The sequence below is a fragment of the Trachurus japonicus genome, chromosome 21 (genome assembly GCF_045865225.1).
Source record: "Trachurus japonicus isolate A0001 chromosome 21, Traja_1.0".
NCBI classification, from domain to species: domain Eukaryota; kingdom Metazoa; phylum Chordata; class Actinopteri; order Carangiformes; family Carangidae; genus Trachurus; species Trachurus japonicus.
In genome coordinates, this window is record NC_140927.1 from 33734094 (window position 1) to 33751899 (window position 17806).

General features: G+C 45.9%; 3 protein-coding genes across 3 annotated transcripts; all 3 read left to right on the top strand.

Annotated features, from left to right (window-relative positions):
- The first annotated feature begins 1956 nt into the window (after positions 1 to 1956).
- On the top strand, positions 1957 to 2910 carry LOC146965651 (olfactory receptor 10A3-like). Its single transcript, XM_085765074.1, has one exon. It carries the CDS (start codon positions 1957 to 1959, stop codon positions 2908 to 2910), a length of 954 nt encoding a protein of 317 aa, XP_085621200.1.
- A 4175-nt stretch (positions 2911 to 7085) lies between these two features.
- On the top strand, positions 7086 to 8036 carry LOC146965652 (olfactory receptor 56A4-like). The gene has a single exon (XM_085765075.1). The coding sequence runs from the start codon at positions 7086 to 7088 to the stop codon at positions 8034 to 8036; it is 951 nt and encodes a 316-aa protein (XP_085621201.1).
- A 4654-nt stretch (positions 8037 to 12690) lies between these two features.
- LOC146965653 (olfactory receptor 10A3-like) lies at positions 12691 to 13641 on the top strand. Its single transcript, XM_085765077.1, has one exon. It carries the CDS (start codon positions 12691 to 12693, stop codon positions 13639 to 13641), a length of 951 nt encoding a protein of 316 aa, XP_085621203.1.
- Positions 13642 to 17806: the final 4165 nt, after the last annotated feature.

Consider the following 17806-nt stretch of genomic DNA (forward strand, 5'->3'; position numbering starts at 1 on the left):
TTGACCAGTAAATTGTGTGCTTCACCCTCCGGCTCAACTTCATCACCACAAAAGACCGGTACAAGGTCTGCACTACTGCTGATACCATCCCGATTTGTCTGTTGATCTCCTGCTCCATCCTCACCGTTACCACATTCTCCTGCAGTACTCCTCACAGAGTCCCTAGGGGGACATGGTTGTAAGCCTTCTCCAAGTCTAAAATACACATGAAGACCAGCTGGTCAAACTGCCATGCTCCCTTCAGCACTCTGTCCTGCAAGGGTAAAGACCTAGACCACTGTTCCACACCAAGGATGGAATCTGCATTGTTCCTCCTGAACCTGAGGTTTGACTATTGGTCCCAGCCTCATTTCCAGCACCCTGGCCGCTGTGGCTCAGGAGGTAGAGCGGGTCGTTCCCTAACCGGAAGGTTGGAGGTTTGATTCTCCTCCAGTCAACATGTCAAAGTGTACTTGGGCAAGACACTGAACCCACACTTGCCCCCCGATGTGTGCATCAGGTGTATGAATGTGTGTGAATGGTTAGTTTCCTGTGCTGTGTTTAGCGCTGTATGAATGTTTGTGTGAAAGGGTGAATGTGACCTACAGTGTAAAGCGCTTTGAGTGGTCCTAGGGACTAGAAAAGCGCTATATGAGTGCAAATCCATTTACCATTTACGTGGTGCAAACTTTCCCTGTGAGGCTGAGCAGTGTGATCCCTGATAGTTGGAGCACACCCTCTAACGCCTCTTTCTTAAAGATGGGAACCACCACCCTGGTCTGCTAATCCACAGGCACTGCCCATGTGACAGTGAAGAGGCATATCATCCAAGACAACCCCACAATGTCCAGAGCCTTCAGCATCTCACGGCGAATCTCATCTACCTGGCACCTCGCCACTGAAGAGTTTCTTAACCACCGAAGAGTTTCTTAACCACCTCAGCGATCTCTGCCAGGGTTATGGGTGAAGATTCCCCTGACCCTTAAGACGGCATCCTCCACACAGGATGTGTCAGTTATAGGTTCAGGAGATCCTCAAAGTATTCCTTCCACTCCCCAATGAAATCCCCAGTCTGGGCCAGCAGTTCTCTCTCCCAACTGAACACAGCCTTGGACAAACCCTGCTTCCATTTCCAGAGTTGGCAAATGGTTTTCTAGAATTTCCCTGAGGCCGACTGAAAATCCTCCTCCATGGCCTTTCTAAACTCCTACACCCAAGTTTGCACTTCTGCAACTGCTGTGGCCCTCCTGGCCACTTGGTAGCCATCAGATGCCTCTGGAGACCTCTGGATCAACCACACCTTAAAGGCCTCCCTCTTCAACTTGATGCTTTCCTTCACCACGGGTGTTCACCAGCACCACAACAGGCACCAACAACCCTGAGGCCTCAGCTGTCAACTCTGCCCCTCTCTTGACCTTAGTGGCTAGAACATGCGGCTGCAGGTCTGATGACACAACCATGAAGTTGATTATTGACCTTAGGCCTCAGGTGCTCTGGTACCAAGTACTGTAGGTTCACTCAATTAATATTATGAAATCAATGTGTTGTGCCCCTCATTCCATCATCGCATCTGTCACGTAAACAACCAGGTAAAAGCACTTCATCCCTTTGGGCCTGTTTGTATCAGTGATTGCTCTCAGTGCTGCAGATCAACAGTATAAATGTGTCAGCTGCTTTTGTTCAGATCAGACGGGGTAGGATGCTGCTCGTCTCAGCTCACTTTACATGAACTGACATTTTCCTAAATGATTGTCTAACTTATCCAGCAAAACATTGTGTTGTATTGTTGTATATTGTGTGCAGCTGATGTGAATTCCATGCATGCTGACTTGTGTTTTCAGTCTTGATCAATTATGTGTTGAAAAAGAACATTTTGAAGACAAGTTGTATTTCAATTTTCTGTTCTGAGGTCTGTCTTCTCACCTCCCTCCGTCCATCAGTGACTTGTTGTGTTTCAGCTCAGTGACTTGTGTCGACATGAGGACCAACACCAGCCTGAATCCTCTCTACTTTAACCTGACTCTGTTTTCAGATTACGGGCCCCTCAGATATCTGTTCTTCAGTGTCAGTCTGCTGATCTATGTGACTATAATCTCTACCAACACTGTCATTATTCTGACAGTGACTCTGGAGAAGTCTCTGCATCAACCCATGTATGTATTAATCTGCTGTTTGTCTGTAAACGCTCTGTACGGCTCAGCAGGCTTCTTCCCCAGGTTTCTGATGGACACACTGTCTGACACTCACCTGATCTCACGTCCATTCTGTTTCATTCAGATCTATGTGATTTACACTTATGCATCAAACGAGCTGACGATTCTCGGCATCATGGCCTATGACAGACTTGTTGCTATTTGCCAGCCTTTACACTATCACAGAAAAATGACGTGTAGGACGTTGATACTTCTTGTGATTTTTGCTGTGCTCTACCCTGCATTTGCATTAAGTGCTGTTCTCTACCTCACCGTCCTCCTGCCTCTGTGTGGTAATATAATACACAGGATTTTGTGCTCTAACTGGTCTGTGGTTCGGCTCTCCTGTGTGGACACAACTCTAAATGCCATAGTGGGTCGTATACTGACTGTAACCACCATCTTCCTCCCTCTGTTCTTCGTCCTGTACACCTACCTGCGCATCCTGATCGTCTGCAGGAGAAGCTCATCTGAGTTCAGAGGAAAGGCCTTACAGACCTGCCTGCCTCACATCGTGACATTTGTCACCTTTTCTTTCTCTCTCTTCTGTGAACTTTCCCTGAGTCGTTTAGAGCCTGGGGAAGTGAATCCATTTGTCTTTGTTGTTTTATCTCTGGAGTTTCTGATCATCCCCCCGATCAATAACCCTCTGGTTTATGGCCTGAATCTGCCCCCGATCAGAGGGGTACTTTTTAGATTTTTCAAAGTTCCTGCAAGAAAACTCAATATACACAGATAGTAGCTAATCCTCAATTATTCACAGATAAAGTACTTACGGAGTACACACTATTAAAACTGTCAGTAAATATAATAATAACAATAATTTTATCATCATATTCCCTTTAACATAAACACATATTACATTCATTCATACATAATATTATTCAGATTGTCAAAGTTCATTCCACCACTACTGCCTCATGAAATGTGTGTGACTGTCTGAGACTGACCATCCAGTAAAAGTGTGTGTTCCTCTGTATCTGTCTCTTCTGTTTCCTGTTAACAAACACACTTGGTAAAAACCAGCTCCATGTTTGCAGACTGAAGACGTCAGCACAGACTAATGTGAGAGTTAATGTTTGTGTTGTTAATGCCAGTTTAAGGTGATGTTATTCATTATTCATTGCAGTTGGTGTGGTCATGGGAGTGTTGGGTTGGTGGACAACCAGGACCGATATGTCAGTTTTTCTTGTTGACCTTCAGTGACCTTGAGTGTTCTCAGGTAAATAAAACAGTTAAACCTTTCAGTGAAATGGAGTTCAGGTGTTACACTGTTAATTCAGATCTCTGCCTCCCAGTGGGTACAGACTAGCCTTGTAAACCAGCCTCTTGCGGAAATGCATTTCATTTAATTTCTCGGGAGAGTCTGGCCTCATTCCCCCTGTAAGCGTTTGGGGTGGGCGGGAGCTGGGCGGCAGTAGTAGCGTTGACAGAAAACCCCATTCAGCCAATCAGCAAGTTGGTGTAGTGACGGGGCTTTGCACCAGTCGGTCCCTGATTGGCCAACATGCTGTGTCAATCACAGCGGCGACGCTGATTGGCTCAGCCTTCTGAGGGTTTCAGGCCAAACGCTTACAGCAGGGATGAGGCCAGACTCTCCCTCAGAAATGAAATGAATTGCATTTCCGGGAGCGGCTGGTTTACGAGGCTAGGTACAGACGGGAGGTGTGATAGTCATAACTGATGACGTGTAGTAGTTACAGTTAGAAACAGTTCTGGTTAGCTCAAAGAAGTGGGGGTCTCCACACTGTGGCTTTACCTGAACCCAGATCTGTAGTATATTAGCAGATATCCAAGCATCCTTCTGCTTATTTGGGTCGTGGTGGCAGCTGGTTAAACAGAAAGTTCTAGCCTGGCATTCCCACGCTAAAAGGGATATACACTGCTTATAAAAAGTATTCACCCTCAAAGGCTTCACTCCGAGGTCAATTGGAAGAAGGTTCTTCAGTCTGATTAGACAAAAATGTTGCTTTTTGACCATCACACCAGCCATTTGCTGTCGCCGCCGTCATTAGCCTAATTGGTGCATGTCGGCGGCAACGGGACCGCAGGTACTGGCACCGCGGTGCCGAGCAAAGCTCCAGAGCTGGAGGGAGGCTGGGCGGCTGGGCGGCCCAGTGCAGTGCGCTGTGTGTCGTGGAGAGGGGGAGATTCGGGCTCCGGAGCTCAGCCGAGCCGTGGTGTGCAGTGTGCAGAGCGACCCTGCTCAGGCTGCAGGGCGGCACCATTCATCCTATTAGACATTTTTCTACTAATTCAATGAGTTTAGAAACATTATTTTAAGGTAAAAACTACAAAGTGAGGTTTGAAAAGACAGAGAGGAAGAGGCGATGCGACAAAATGAAAGTAAACATGAGATTATCATTTGACTGATGGAGATGCTGCTGATACAGCAGAGTTTATGTTGGGTGTTTTTTTTCAAATCTTTCTCATCGTCTTTCAGATCGTAGACCATAGCTTTAACATTATATAGTTTTAATTAATTGATATGACTTTGTAAAAATCCAGTTTCACATTGACATTAAAGAGTTTTTGGGGGAATTTTCTTTGTCTATCCACCTTTTTCCGAACGTCAAAAACGTAAGCCGGTTTTGCTCTTCCGGTGGAATTTTATCTTCACATTTCCATGGTTTCGGTAGTCGTGGTAATTGCATGGATTTTTTTTTCAATGAAAATCTGTAAAACGCATGGATCATCACACCAACTTTTAACAATGGATATCACACAAATTGACATCCGTGTTAAAAGCCAGCGTTAATAGATCCATGCGTTTACCGCAACTATGACAACGACTGAAAACCATGGAAACGGAAACGTACAATTCCACCGGAAATGCATGAATGCATGAATACTTTTCATAGGCAGTGTATAATCCCTCAGGTCTGCCCTGGTGTTCCCTCATATTTGGACATTCCTAGAACACCTCCAAAGGGAGCTGCCCAGAAGGCATCCTTAATAGATGCCTAAACTACCTCAACCGACTCTTAACAATGTGAAGGAACAGTGGCTCTACTCCGTGCTCCCTCCGGATGTCTTTGCTCCTCATCCTATCTCTATTGCTGAGCCCAGCCGCCCTGCAGAGGAAACCCATTGCTTGTAACCACAGTCTCATTCTTTCAGTCCCAAGACTCATGAGCAAAGGTGAGGGTTGGAATGAAAATTGACCAGTAAATTGAGTGCTTCACCCTCCGGCTCAACTTCATCACCACAAAAGACTGGTACAAGGTCTGCACTACTGCTGACACCATCCCGATTAGTCTGTTGATCTCCTGCTCCATCCTCACCGTTACCCCATTCTCCTGCAGTACTCCTCACAGAGTCCCTAGGGGGACATGGTTGTAAGCCTTCTCCAAGTCTACAAAACACATGCAGCTGGTTAAACTCCCATGCTCCCTTCAGCACTCCTGTCCTGCAAGGGTAAAGACCTAGACCACTGTTCCCCCGATGTGTGCATCAGGTGTATGAATGTGTATGAATGGGTAGTTTCCCGTGCTGTGTCTAGCGCTGCATGAATGTTTGTGTGAAAGGGTGAATTTGACCTACAATGTAAAGCGCTTTGAGTGGTCCGAGAGACTAGAAAAGTGCTATATAAGTGCAAGTCCATTTACCATTTACCTGGTGCAAACTTTCCCTGTGAGGCTGAGCAGTGTGATCCCTGATAGTTGGGGCACACCCTCTAACGCCTCTTTCTTAAAGATGGGAACCACCACCCTGGTCTGCTAATCCACAGGCACTGCCCATGTGACAGTGAAGAGGCATATCATCCAAGACAACCCCACAATGTCCAGAGCCTTCAGCATCTCACGGCGAATCTCATCTACCTGGCACCTCGCCACTGAAGAGTTTCTTAACCACCGAAGAGTTTCTTAACCACCTCAGCGATCTCTGCCAGGGTTATGGGTGAAGATTCCCCTGACCCTTAAGACGGCATCCTCCACACAGGATGTGTCAGTTATAGGTTCAGGAGATCCTCAAAGTATTCCTTCCACTCCCCAATGAAATCCCCAGTCTGGGCCAGCAGTTCTCTCTCCCAACTGAACACAGCCTTGGACAAACCCTGCTTCCATTTCCAGAGTTGGCAAATGGTTTTCTAGAATTTCCCTGAGGCCGACTGAAAATCCTCCTCCATGGCCTTTCTAAACTCCTACACCCAAGTTTGCACTTCTGCAACTGCTGTGGCCCTCCTGGCCACTTGGTAGCCATCAGATGCCTCTGGAGACCTCTGGATCAACCACACCTTAAAGGCCTCCCTCTTCAACTTGATGCTTTCCTTCACCACGGGTGTTCACCAGCACCACAACAGGCACCAACAACCCTGAGGCCTCAGCTGTCAACTCTGCCCCTCTCTTGACCTTAGTGGCTAGAACATGCGGCTGCAGGTCTGATGACACAACCATGAAGTTGATCATTGACCTTAGGCCTCAGGTGCTCTGGTACCAAGTACTGTAGGTTCACTCAATTAATATTATGAAATCAATGTGTTGTGCCCCTCATTCCATCGTCGCATCTGTCACGTAAACAACCAGGTAAAAGCACTTCATCCCTTTGGGCCTGTTTGTATCAGTGATTGCTCTCAGTGCTGCAGATCAACAGTATAAATGTGTCAGCTGCTTTTGTTCAGATCAGACGGGGTAGGATGCTGCTCGTCTCAGCTCACTTTACATGAACTGACATTTTCCTAAATGATTGTCTAACTTATCCAGCAAAACATTGTGTTGTATTGTTGTATATTGTGTGCAGCTGATGTGAATTCCATGCATGCTGACTTGTGTTTTCAGTCTTGATCAATTATGTGTTGAAAAAGAACATTTTGAAGACAAGTTGTATTTCAATTTTCTGTTCTGAGGTCTGTCTTCTCACCTCCCTCCGTCCATCAGTGACTTGTTGTGTTTCAGCTCAGTGACTTGTGTCGACATGAGGACCAACACCAGCCTGAATCCTCTCTACTTTAACCTGACTCTGTTTTCAGATTACGGGCCCCTCAGATATCTGTTCTTCAGTGTCAGTCTGCTGATCTATGTGACTATAATCTCTACCAACACTGTCATTATTCTGACAGTGACTCTGGAGAAGTCTCTGCATCAACCCATGTATGTATTAATCTGCTGTTTGTCTGTAAACGCTCTGTACGGCTCAGCCGGCTTCTTCCCCAGGTTTCTGATGGACACACTGTCTGACACTCACCTGATCTCACGTCCATTCTGTTTCATTCAGATCTATGTAATTTACACTTATGCATCAAAAGAGCTGACGATTCTCGGCATCATGGCCTATGACAGACTTGTTGCTATTTGCCAGCCTTTACACTATCACAGAAAAATGACATGTAGGACGTTGATACTTCTTGTTATCTTTGCTGTGCTCTACCCTGCATTTGTATGCGGTGTTGTTGTGTACCTCAGTGTCCTCCTGCCTCTGTGTGATAATAAACTACAGAGAATTTTGTGCTCTAACTGGTCTGTGGTTCGGCTCTCCTGTGTGGACACAACTCTAAATTCCGTAGTGGGTCGTATACTGGCTGTAACCACCATCTTCCTCCCTCTGTTCTTCGTACTGTACACCTACCTGCGCATCCTGATCGTCTGCAGGAGAAGCTCATCTGAGTTCAGAGGAAAGGCCTTACAGACATGCCTGCCTCACATCGTGACATTTGTCACCTTTTCTTTCTCTGTCTTCTGTGAACTTTCCCTGAGTCGTTTAGAGCCTGGGGAAGTGAATCCATTTGTCATTGTTGTTTTTTCTCTGGAGTTTCTGATCATCCCCCCGATCAATAACCCTCTGGTTTATGGCCTGAATCTGCCCAAGATCAGAGGGGTACTTTTTAGATTTTTCAAGGTTCCTGCAAGAAAACTCAATATACAGTAGCTAAACTTTAATTATTCACAGGTAAAGTAGTTATGGAGTACACACCCTTAAAACACATATTACATTCATTCAAAATATTATTCAGATTGTCAAAGTTCATTCCACCTCTACTGCCTCATGAAATGTGTGTGACTGACTGAGACCTTCCATCCAGTAAAAGTGTGTGTTCCTCTGTATCTGTCTCTTCTGTTTCCTGTTAACAAACCCACATGGGTAAAACCACCTCCATGGTTGCAGACTGAAGATGTCGGCACAGACTAATGTGAGAGTTAATGTTTGTGTTCTTAATGCCAGTTTAAGGTGATGTTATTCATTATTCATTGCAGTTGGTGTGGTCATGGGAGTGTTGGGTTGGTAGACCACCAGGACTGATACATCAGTTTTTCTTGTTGACCTTCAGAGAGTGTTTTCAGATAAATAAAACAGTTAAACCTTTCACCATGCAGTGAAATGGAGCACAGCTGTTGCACTGTTAATTCAGATCTCTGCCTCCCAGTGGGTACAGACAGGGGGTGTGGTAGTTATAACTGATGATGTGTAGTAGTTACAGTTAGAAACAGTTCTGGTTAGCTCAAAGTGGGGATCTCCACACTGTGGCTTTACCTGAACCCAGATCTGCAGCATACTGGCCGATATCCAAGCATCCTTCTGCTTATTTGGATCGTGGTGGCAGCTATGGTTAAACAGAAAGTTTCAGACATCCCTCTCCCTGGCAACGCTTTCCAGCTTCTAGGAGGGATATAAAATCCCTCGGGTCTTCCTGGGGTAGGGCTGAACAATCAATCAAATTGTACCGGTTAAGACAGCAGCCGACAGATATATACTTATTGTTTGGATGCAACAAAGTCACTGTTATCAAAATCAATATCTAATCTGTCCCTTCAAATTAAAGTTTGTGACATGTCTGTTTGGAGCAGCTGCTGACAGATGTGCAGCTGACAGTGACAGTTTCCTCATCACTAAACCTGAGCCACCATCAGATCCTCCCTTGCTCATGTCGGGACGATGGGACAACGTCTCTTGACATATAGCCTATTGTATATTCTGTGTTTTCCTCTCTTTAACCGTCTCGTTTCAGTTTTTGCCGGTCAACCATCTGGTGCGCACCCGTTGTTTCTCTCGCGCTCGCTCGCTCTCGATCCGCAAATGAATGTTATATAAAAAAATAAAAAGGAAAAAACACAGATGCGCAAATTGAAATAACCTACTGTAGTGTAGTCTAACAATTGAGTGACCACAGCTGGCTACCTGTCACATCTCTATGAATACAACTACAGGCTTCTATTTTTTTTTTTTTTTTTTGCTGCGGTCCAACAGAGAATTAATAAAGAATTAGGGGCCTTGTCCACCAGATGCGTTTTTAGCGCTGACAGCGCTGCTTTCCCAGCACTTAGCGCTCTCTCTCTCCCTCGTCAGAATGCCGCTGTTGCTAGGTTACAAAACAAGTCCTCTGACACTTCCGTGTTCCTGCCTTGTTTAATGTAAACACTACAACGAGTGTCAGAAATACACAATAGCATTAGCGGCAGCTTTTGACATGGACCCTGAGGTCGGCCTACCTTCAATACAAGTGTGGGTCATGATATAAACCGAGCCACGTCTCCGGTTGTGTTGCTGTCGGTAACGTGTGTTCCGCCCCTTCTTGATTCTGATTGGTCAGTGCGGGGGAAAGTGACATTGAAGAGCGCGGCGCTGTTCTAAAAGTTGAACAGATTTCAACTCGAAGCGCTCTGAGCGGCGCCCAGAGCGCTAAAAACGTGTCTGGTGGACACAGCCCCTTAATGCTTGTGATTCCGACCGCATCGGCTCCAGGGTCCAGGCTTCAACACTGTTCAGAGCTTAGAAACAGTTCTGGCGATCATTGGCTATGACTGGATTTTACATTCACAAGAACTTGTAGAAAATAGATACTAGACCCGGCTTCTTATGAGACCGGCTTTTATTTGCTCCAACTTGCAGCCAGACCCGGTCCACTAAAGGAGACCAGAGTCTGAGACTCAGCTTTTATTTGAGAATGGTAGCCGAGGGACGGTCTGGGAGTCGTTGTCAAGTGTGGCAGTGTGGGGAGGTGGGCGGGGGGTTGGGGTGCATAAGGTCATTGTCCCCACCACTTTTCAAAGTGCCGTCATCTCCTGTCCCTGCTCTGCTGCAACCACCGCCTGCCCCAGCTGAGCTGCAGCTGCCTCTAGTCCCTTCTCTGGCTGTGTTGTACCCTCCATGTCCCCTACCTGCTGTGTGGAAGTCATCAGCCCAGTCCCTGAAGCCCCTGCTGGCCAGCTCCCCGGCCCCGGCCTCGGCCTCTCAGCTGCTCAGCTTCCTGGCTTCTGATGCAGCCACCCTCGGATGCCTCTCCAGTTCCAGCGTTAGTGGTCCTGGTTGACGCAACTCCTCTTCTGGTGTCGGGGGTCCTGGCAGATGCCACTCCTCTTCCGGCGAGGGGGGTCCCGGCAGATGCCACTCCTCTTCCGGCGTCGCGGTTCCTGGCAGACGCCACTCCTCTTCCGGTGTCGGGATTCCCGGCAGACGCCACTCCTCTTCCGGCGTTGGGGTTCCCGGCAGACGCCACTCCTCTTCCGGTGTCAGGATTCCCGGCAGACGCCACTCCTCTTCCGGCGTCGGGGGTCCCGGCAGACGCCACTCCTCTTCCGGCGTCGGGGTTCTCAGCTGGCGTCACCCCTGCTCCTGCATCATGCGATGCAGCACTCAGCAGTGGAGGTCAGGGCACCGAGGAGGAGACATAGGTGGCGAGGATGCCAATCCTCAGCACCCCACAGCTCTGGTGTGCCAGAGCTCGTGGTCTCTTGTCTCCAACCTCGTGACGAGCAGTCCCAGGTTCCCAGCCTCCAGGCGAGGGGCTCATCCACTCCTCCAGCAGGAGGCATGTCCTGCTCCTGTTTGCTGTGTCCTGTTTCCAGTGTCCAGCAGGAGGCCCATCCTGCTCCTGTTTCAAGTGTCCAGCAGGAGGCCCGTCCTGCTCCTGTTTCCTGTGTCCAGCAGGAGACCCGTCCTGCTCCTGTTTCCTGTGTCCAGTGTCCAGCAGGAGGCCCGTCCTGCTCCTGTTTCCAGTGTCCAGCAGGAGGCCCGTCCTGCTCCTGTTTCCAGTGTCCAGCAGGAGGCCCGTCCTGCTCCTGTTTCCTGTGTCCAGCAGGAGGCCCGTCCTGCTCCTGTTTCCTGTGTCCAGTGTCCAGCAGGAGGCCCGTCCTGCTCCTGTTTCCAGTGTCCAGCAGGAGGCCCGTCCTGCTCCTGTGTCCTGTTTCCAGTGTCCAGCAGGAGGCCCATCCTGCTCCTGTTTCCTGTGTCCAGCAGGAGGCCCGTCCTGCTCCTGTTAGCTCCTGTTTCCAGTGTCCAGCAGGAGGCCCGTCCTGCTCCTGTTTCCAGTGTCCAGCAGGAGGCCCGTCCTGCTCCTGTTTCCTGTGTCCAGCAGGAGGCCCGTCCTGCTCCTGTTTCCAGTGTCCAGCAGGAGGCCCGTCCTGCTCCTGTTTCCTGTGTCCAGCAGGAGGCCCGTCCTGCTCCTGTTTCCAGTGTCCAGCAGGAGGCCCGTCCTGCTCCTGTTTCCTGTGTCAAGCTGTTAGAGTGCTCAACCCCTGTTTCCAGTTTCCAGCTGGAGGCCTCTCAGGCTCCTGTCTCGAGCGTCCAGCCAGAGGTTTGCTCAACACCGGTCGCCACTGTCCAGCCGGTTGTCAGCCCAGCTCCTGTCACCAGAGTCCAGCTGCCAGCACAACTCACCTCTTCCCTGGGACTGCAGTCAGCGGTCCACCTCCCTCCTGGTCCTGCCCTGCCTACGGAATGGGGCCGCACCCTCCTGCCCTGTCTTTGTGCTCCTCTGTTCGGAGTTCTCCAACTCCGATTAAGACACCCAGATAATGCGATTGGAATTTGACTTTCTCTGGTATGTATACACCTTAATCTGAGTTTAACTGGACAACGCATATGCACATGCATGAGCATGTTGCTAACCCTGAGGTTTCTCCGATTTTTCCCTGTTAAAAGGGTTTTCTATGGAGTTTTTCCTCAGTCGATGTGAGGGTCTAAGGACAGAGGAGGTTGTTACGATGCCATGTAAAGCCCTTTAAGACAAACTGTTTGTAAAAAACGGGCTATACAAATAAAATTGCCTTGCCTTGCCTAAATAATGATAACAAAATAACGATAAAGACAAAACGATATATTTATCGAAAATTGACCCATTAACAAGTGGAGACTTTTTTATAACCAAATACAAACTCCTTGTTGTCCCTTTAAATCTATATGTTGTGGCCTTCATCCAGTTGTTTCATCTGCCGCATAAACAAATGGGATAAAAGCACGTTTGATCCCTTTGGGCCTGTTTGTATCAGTGGCTGCTCTCAGTGCATCAGATCAACAGTATAAATGTGCCAGCTGCTTGTGTTCAGATCAGAGGGGGTAGGATGCTGCTCGTCTCAGCTCACTTTACATGAACTGACTCTTTCCTCAATGATTTTTTAACTTACTAACTCATAAAACATTGTGTTGTATTGTTGTATATTATGTGCAGCTGATGTGAATTCCATGCATACTTGTTGTGTTTTCAGTCTTCGTCAATTATGAGTTGAAAAAATACAATTTAAAGATAACACTGTATTTCAATTTGCTGTTCACTGACTTGTGTTTCAGCTCAGTGTCTTGTGTCGACATGAGGACCAACACCAGCCTGAATCCTCTCTACTTTAACCTGACTCTGTTTTCAGACTACGGGCCCCTCAGATATCTGTTCTTCAGTGTCAGTCTGCTGATCTATGTGACTATAATCTCTACCAACACTGTCATTATTCTGACAGTGAGTCTGGAGAAGTCTCTGCATCAGCCCATGTATGTATTAATCTGCTGTTTGTCTGTAAACGCTCTGTACGGCTCAGCCGGCTTCTTCCCCAGGTTTCTGATGGACACACTGTCTGACACTCACCTGATCTCACGTCCGTTCTGTTACATTCAGATCTATGTGATTTACACTTATGCATCAAACGAGCTGACGATTCTCGGCATCATGGCCTATGACAGACTTGTTGCTATTTGCCAGCCTTTACACTATCACAGAAAAATGACTTGTAGGACATTGGTACTTCTTGTGATTTTTGCTGTGCTCTACCCTGCATTTGTATGCGGTGTTGTTGTGTACCTCACTGTCATCCTGCCTCTGTGTGGTTACAAACTACACAGGATTTTGTGCTCTAACTGGCCTGTGGTTCGGCTCTCCTGTGTGGACACAACTCTAAATGCCACAGTGGGTCGTATACTGACTGTAACCACCATCTTCCTCCCTCTGTTCTTCATCCTGTACACCTACCTGCGCATCCTGATCGTCTGCAGGAGGAGCTCGTCTAAGTTCAGAGGAAAGGCCTTACAGACCTGCCTGCCTCACATCGTGACATTTGTCACCTTTTCTTTTTCTGTCTTCTGTGAACTTTCCCTGAGTCGTTTAGAGCCTGGGGAAGTGAATCCATTTGTTATTGTTGTTTTTTCTCTGGAGTTTCTGATCATCCCCCCGATCAATAACCCTCTGGTTTATGGCCTGAATCTGCCCCAGATCAGAGGGGTACTTTTTAGATTTTTCAAGATTCCTGCAAGAAGAAATATACACAGATAGTAGCTAAGCTTCAATTATTCACAGGTAAAGTACTTATGGAGTACACACCCATAAAACTGTCATTATTCATTGCAGTTGGTGGGGAGTGTTGGGATAGTGGACCACCAGGACTGATATGTCAGTTTTGCTTGTAGACCTTCAGTGTTTTCGGGTAAATAAAACAGTTGAACTTTTCACCATACAGTGAACTGGAGTACAGGTGTCACACTGTTAATTCAGATCTCTGCCTCCCAGTAGGTACAAACAGGGGATGTGATAGTTGTAACTCATTGGTAGGTGCCTTAATCCAGCCATATTTTGATTATTCCTGTGGCTCATGGCCTTACAATGAAACTAAAACATAGACTTCAAACTTCACAAAACAAGGCAATAAAAATCATCTTGAATCTCCCCACGAGAACCCACCTAGATCCATTTTGATAGGATTGGATGGTTAAAAGTACAAGATCGAGTGTCACTGCAAAAACTCAAAGTCTTTCCAAGAATATTTGTCTTATTTCTTGTCAAAATGTCTCATTTCTAGTCAAAACTAATCTCTTTCCACTTAAAATAAGACTCATCACCTAAAAATTAACTTGTTTTTAGATCATTTTCACTTGTTTCAAACTAATTTTCACTTGAAATAAGAAGAAAAATCTGCCAGTGAAAGCAGTTTTTTGTGCTTGTAATAAGTCTAGTCAAAATGTCATTTCTAGTCTAAACAAATCTCATTCTACTTAAAATAAGACTCGTCACATTAAAAGCAGCTTGTTTTTAGACATTTTTTAAAACTTATTTCAAGCAGATTTTCACTTGAAATAAGTAGAATCTTAAGAAGAGTTTTTCTTTCTTATTACAAGCACAAAAAACTTGATTTCACTATCAGATTTTTCTACTTATTTCAAGTGAAATGCTTGAAAGAAGTAAAAAGTGTCTAAAAACAAGCTACTTTGTATGTGATGAGTCTTATTTTAAGTAGAATGAGATTTGTTTTGACTAGAAATAAGACCAATATTCTTGGTAAGATTTTGAGTTTTTGCAGTGTACTGTAGTTACAGCTGTGTAACGTCCACAAGATCGTTCTTGAATATGTTCCCAACTAATTTATTAATCATTTTAATCGGGTTACTGAGGTCCATATGTACTCTACTAGGGGCAGTTCGACAGACTTTGTGCCCCCAAGAGTTTTGGGTAATGTGGGTAAAGAATCTTTTGTGTATGTTGGAACCATCTTGTGGAATCGCTTACCCAGAACTCCTAAGTCTTTTAGTAGTACAGAAAGGACACCAATCATAGTGCATTTACTGTATGAATTTATTTTTCTTGGACTACTGTGATTTTCAGGACTCATGATGTTGTATCTAGGGACCACAAAGGAACTAAACCCTGTGGCTTTATTGTGTTATCCCAACCTTCTGTTTTAACTATGGTGCAGAAATGTATCATGTTTTATAACAAAGTGTCAAATAAAATCAACCAATCAATCAACTGATGACTTGAAATAGTTACAGTTAGAAACAGTTCTGGTTAGTTCAAAGAGGTGGGGATCTCCACACTGTGGCTTTACCTGAACCCAGATCTGCAGTATATTAACAGATATTCAAGCATTCTTCTGCTTGTTTCAGATCCACTTTCTCCCCTTGGGTTTTTCGCCTTTGTGATTGTTTGCCCATCCTGATGTGTTATACCTTGGCCTCGATATCCCCGCCTGCTGTGTGTGTTTAGTCTGCGTCCTACCTTGACCCTGTGCCAGTTCATCCAACGCCCTTGTTGCTAGTGTTCCAGCCTGATTTCCAGTTTTGCCTTACTGTTTTTCTTGATTCTGTTTCTTTCTTTTTTTTTTTACCTTGATTAAGCCTAGCCCTCTGAGATTAGGCTGCCTTTCTTATATTCCTGTGGATTTATTGTGTGTTTAATAAAGTCATCATCCTTGTAGAACTGACAGAGTCAAGTTGCGCTTTTGGATCCACACCTGAGCGGTTGATAGACCTGACAACTTCATCCACATAGTGTGGAGCGAAAGCTGTTAGTGAACCAATTTTGGCCAAGGTCTTAGAAAAATTGGTTCACTAACAGCTCAGTCACTTCATGGCCTCAAACAACATCCTGTCCGACCTGCAGTCTGGGTTCCGGCCGGGCCATGGGTGCACCACAACTACTCTGAAGGTCCTGGATGTCATTATCACTTCCCTGGACTCTAAGCAGATCTGCGTTGCTGCCTTCATCGATCATACTAAGGCCTTTGATTCCGTCATCCACTCCATCCTCCTACAGAGACTCTCTAGCATTGGTCTGTCACCACACTCCTGTAATTGGTTCGCCAGCTACCTAAACAATCGAGTCCAGCAAGTTAAGACCGAAAACATCCTGTCTGACCCTCTCACCATCACTAAAGGGGTGCCTCAAGGCTCTATCCTAGGCCCAACGCTGTTCTCTATCTACATTTATGATGTAGCCAACAATGCCGGCAACTCCAAGATCCACCTATATGCTGATGACATCATCTTATACTCAGAGGGCCCTTCTCTTCACTCCGCAGCATCCGCACTACAGCATAGTCTCACCTCTATTGAGCAGTATTTCCACAGCCTTCATCTTCTCCTCAACACTAAGAAAACAAAAATGTATCATTTTTGACCAGAAACATTATTCAACCACTGCCCCTAAAATTCTCTGTGCTGACGACTCTGAACTGGAGTTCGTGACCTGTTATAAATACCTTGGCCTATGGTTGGACTCGTCCCTCTCCTTCACCACCCATATCAAGCACCTGCAGTCAAAAGTCAAAGCTTGTTCTTGCTCTCCTATATCACAACAACTTCACCCATTCAGCCAGACACACACTTGTCAAAATGACCATCCTGCCCATATTTGACTATGGTGACACCATCTACAGGATGACATATCACTCCACCCTCAGTAAATTGGACCCTCTTCACCACTCTGCCATCCGTTTTGCCACAGGTGCTCATTTCACTACTCACCACTGTGACCTATACAACTGGAGTAGTGACTGAGTAGTAGACTGGACACCCCTCCATGCCAGACGACTCCGCCATTGGCTTCAGCTCATTTACAAAACCATACTTGGCATGACACCTTCCTACCTCTCCTTCCTCCTGCACCTCTCCCACTCTGCTCTCAATCTAAGGTCCAGTAAACTCATTAAACTCTCCATCAACGAAGCCTGCACAGTCTTCGGACAGAACACTTTCCGTTTTGCTGCAGCTAATGACCATTCAAGACACCCTCAAACTCACTGTCCTCACATCACTCACAGTCTTTAAACAAAATCCGCAACAAATTTCAGTTGACTCTTGCACCTGTTGAGTAGTCCTACTTGTCACGTCTCACTGTTTTCACTTTTATTGTGTTGAATTTATTAATTGTTTATTGTGTATTTTATAAAACCTTGTTTTTTATTTTTAGCATCTCCTCCCCCTCCCCCCTCAAAGAGCCTTTGCTCTTTGGTTCAGGCTGCATTTGTAAATAAGAAATTGTTCTTAATTGCTTGCCTGGGTAAATAAAGGTTAAATAAAAATAAAAATAAAATAAAAAAGCAGTCAGTAAGTGCTGATAGGTTGTGCAGGTTGAGTTAGATGTTGCGTGTTTGACACGAATCATGAGAGCTGTCATTAAGCTGCTTTATGTTCAGTATGTGCACAACAATTTAACTAATTAACTGAACTCTGACAAAAGCTGTTTAATGAATTTGACATTTATTTTGCAATTATATGAGAACAACCAGCTACACCGACGTGTGTCTCTTATCTGTCAGACTTTATCTGTATTGCTCTTTACAGACTAAAACTGCTAAATGAACTGTGTTACAGAAAAAATAAAATAAAATAAACACACAGTCCTTCTGAAAAGTATGTGTTGTGTATACACATTGTGTGTCTCACCTGTCATGTCAACAACAAGGTAAAAACACTTTTGATCCCTTTGGGCCTGTTTGTATCGGTGACTGCTCTCAGTGCAGCAGATCAACAGTATAAATGTGTCAGCTGCTTGTGTTCAGATCAGAGGGGGGAGGAAGCTGCTCGTCTTTACATGAACTGACTCTTTCCTCAATGATTCTTCTAACTTATATAGCAAAGCATTGTGTTGTATTGTTGTATATTGTGTGCAGCTGATGTGAATCCCATGCATGCTGACTTGTTGTGTTTTCAGTCTTGATCGATTA